General features: G+C 36.5%; 1 protein-coding gene across 1 annotated transcript in view; it reads left to right on the forward strand.

Moving 5' to 3' along the window:
* Window positions 1-840: 840 nt before the first annotated feature.
* LOC137629052 (heart- and neural crest derivatives-expressed protein 1-like) overlaps window positions 841-2,985 on the forward strand; it is a 17,254-nt gene continuing 15,109 nt past the window's right edge. Inside the window, exon 1 of the mRNA XM_068360318.1 lies at window positions 841-1,441. Within this exon, the coding sequence (XP_068216419.1) occupies window positions 869-1,441 (573 nt within the window). The 5' untranslated portion in view covers window positions 841-868. The remainder of the gene's footprint in view (window positions 1,442-2,985) is intronic.

The raw sequence follows: 2,985 nt of genomic DNA on the forward strand, positions 1-2,985 counted from the left end.
ATATATTGTTATATATTTCTTTGAATAATCATATTCATGAAATGTGTAACCTAACAATAAGAGAAGATGTGGGACTTTTGTTATTCTGTTCAATTTCGTGTAGATATGACAAAAACAATTGCGTTACTTCCTGAAGGAATATTGTGTAATATGTTATAAATGGTATCAGGCCGCATTATTATTATTATTATTATTATTATTATTATTATTATTATTATTATTATTATTATTATTATTTGCTAAGATACAACCCTAGCTGGAAAAGCAGGATACTATAAGCCCAGGGGCTCTAACAGGGAAAATAGCTCAGTGAGGAAAGGGTACAAGGAAAAATAAAATATTTTAAGAAGAGCAACAATATTAGAATAAATATCACTTTTTAAACTATAAAAACTTTAACAAAACAAGAGGAAGAGAAATAAGATATGAGATAGAACAGTGTGCCCGAGTGTACCCTCAAGCAAGAGAACTCTAACCTATATAATAAGTATGCAGGGTTTTGACAAGCCTTGTATTAAGTGTTTATCATTTCAAGGAATTATTAATTTAATGAAAGGTCCCTCGATCAGCGTTTGCTCTTCAGCCGAATTCCTCTTATCTGAAACTTCTAGAATTCGCTTTCACATCTTGAACTCATCTACGTAAGACCTCCATAATACGGACCACAGATTGGCTCCTCCCAGTGTTATAAGTCCCTCCCACCTTGCATGATGAAACTCCACCTATCCCTTGATGTGGGGCTGGTGGCCCCTCCTTTCTGATTACGTCACGGGGCGTGGTCTCGTTCCCTGTAACTGACGTGGTGACTCTCGCTCCGCCCCCTGCGACAGTCAGGTGTTGGGTGTGTTTGCTGTCGTGAGTCTGGACAATGTCATCAGGGTGTGAGGGTGGATGGCCGGGTTACCCTGGTTATTGCTACCCGCCGCCACCACCGCCTCAGTGGACGCCGCATCACCACCATCACCATCATCATCATCATGCTCCTCACCACCATTACCATCATCGCACACCAGAGTTGTGTGCGCCTCAGCCTCCTGTCCCAGCTGGCCTGGTTACCTGCGCCGACGGGAGTACTTTGCCATCATGCCCTCCTCACTATTGGGATGGAGACGAACTCATAGACGCCTACGGTCGCGTTGTAAGACGAAAAACGTCCGCCAACAAGAAGGAGCGCCGAAGGACGCAGAGTATCAACAACGCCTTCGCAGAGCTGAGGGAGTGCATTCCCAATGTGCCCGCCGACACCAAGCTCTCGAAGATCAAGACCCTGAGGTTGGCCACGTCCTACATCGCTTACCTTATGGAGGTCCTGCACAGTGAGGACCCACAGCAGACACAACAGCAGCAGCAGCCTCCTCAGTCATTCAGGGCGGAGATGCAGCCCTCCTCGACGGGCGAAAGGACACCTGTGCAAGCCCATGGCTTGACCCATCTAGAAAAGGTGAGCTTTCCATTGAACTCTTTTCCTCTGCGCTCAACCAAAAGCTCGATCACCAAATTTCAGTTACAAAGGACAAACATTTATCTAAGTGTCCCGTAAGCGAAAACGCTGCTTGATTAAATGTTACATTGAAAACGATGCTTAATTAAATGTTAAACTGAAAACGCTGCTTAATTAAATGTTCGATTGAAAACGCTGCTTGATTAAATGTTAAATTGAAAACGCTGTTTAATTAAATAATAAATTGAAAACGCTGCTTAATTAAATGTTAGATTGAAAACGCTGCTTGATTAAATGTTAAATTGAAAACGCTGCTTGATTAAATGATAAATTGAAAACGCTGCTTAATTAATGTTAAATTGAAAACGCTGCTTAATTAATGTTAAATTGAAAACGCTGCTTAATTAAATGTTAAATTGAAAACGCTGCTTAATTAAATGTTAGATTGAAAACGCTGCTTGATTAAATGTTAAATTGAAAACGCTGCTTGATTAAATAAATTGAAAACGCTGCTTAATTAATGTTAAATTGAAAACGCTGCTTAATTAATGTTAAATTGAAAACGCTGCTTAATTAATGTTAAATTGAAAACGCTGCTTGATTAAATGATAAATTGAAAACGCTGCTTAATTAAATGTTAGATTGAAAACGCTGCTTGATTAAATGTTAAATTGAAAACGCTGCTTGATTAAATGTTACATTGAAAACGCTGCTTAATTAATGTTAAATTGAAAACGCTGCTTGATTAAATGATAAATTGAAAACGCTGCTTAATTAAATGTTAGATTGAAAACGCTGCTTGATTAAATGTTAAATTGAAAACGCTGCTTGATTAAATAATAAATTGAAAACGCTGCTTAATTAATGTTAAATTGAAAACGCTGCTTAATTAATGTTAAATTGAAAACGCTGCTTGATTAAATGATAAATTGAAAACGCTGCTTGATTAAATGATAAATTGAAAACGCTGCTTAATTAATGTTAAATTGAAAACGCTGCTTAATTAATGTTAAATTGAAAACGCTGCTTAATTAATGTTAAATTGAAAACGCTGCTTGATTAAATGATAAATTGAAAACGCTGCTTAATTAAATGTTAGATTGAAAACGCTGCTTGATTAAATGTTAAATTGAAAACGCTGCTTAATTAAATGTTAGATTGAAAACGCTGCTTGATTAAATGTTAGATTGAAAACGCTGTTTAATTAAATGATAAATTGAAAACGCTGCTTAATTAATTTTAGATTTTACTTTTCTTCAGATTTTAATTCTATTTTCTTGATAACCGATACAAGCGAAGGAAGCAGAACTTTCCCCTTAATTTAAATTTCCAAAGAATCGAAGTAAATCTAGAATACTCCTGGAGGACAGTTTCGATTTAATACAGAGTAAGATTCACATGGGAAGCGAATTTCTATGTACTGCATTGCAGCGAGATTTAAATGAAGCTAAAGAAGAAAAAAAATCAGAATTTTAACCATCTTTTAATGTAAATTTAGAAAAAAATATGGAAATAGGTATAGGCTATAGCTAATACATGGTTCC

The sequence above is a fragment of the Palaemon carinicauda genome, chromosome 37 (assembly GCF_036898095.1).
Source record: "Palaemon carinicauda isolate YSFRI2023 chromosome 37, ASM3689809v2, whole genome shotgun sequence".
NCBI classification, from domain to species: domain Eukaryota; kingdom Metazoa; phylum Arthropoda; class Malacostraca; order Decapoda; family Palaemonidae; genus Palaemon; species Palaemon carinicauda.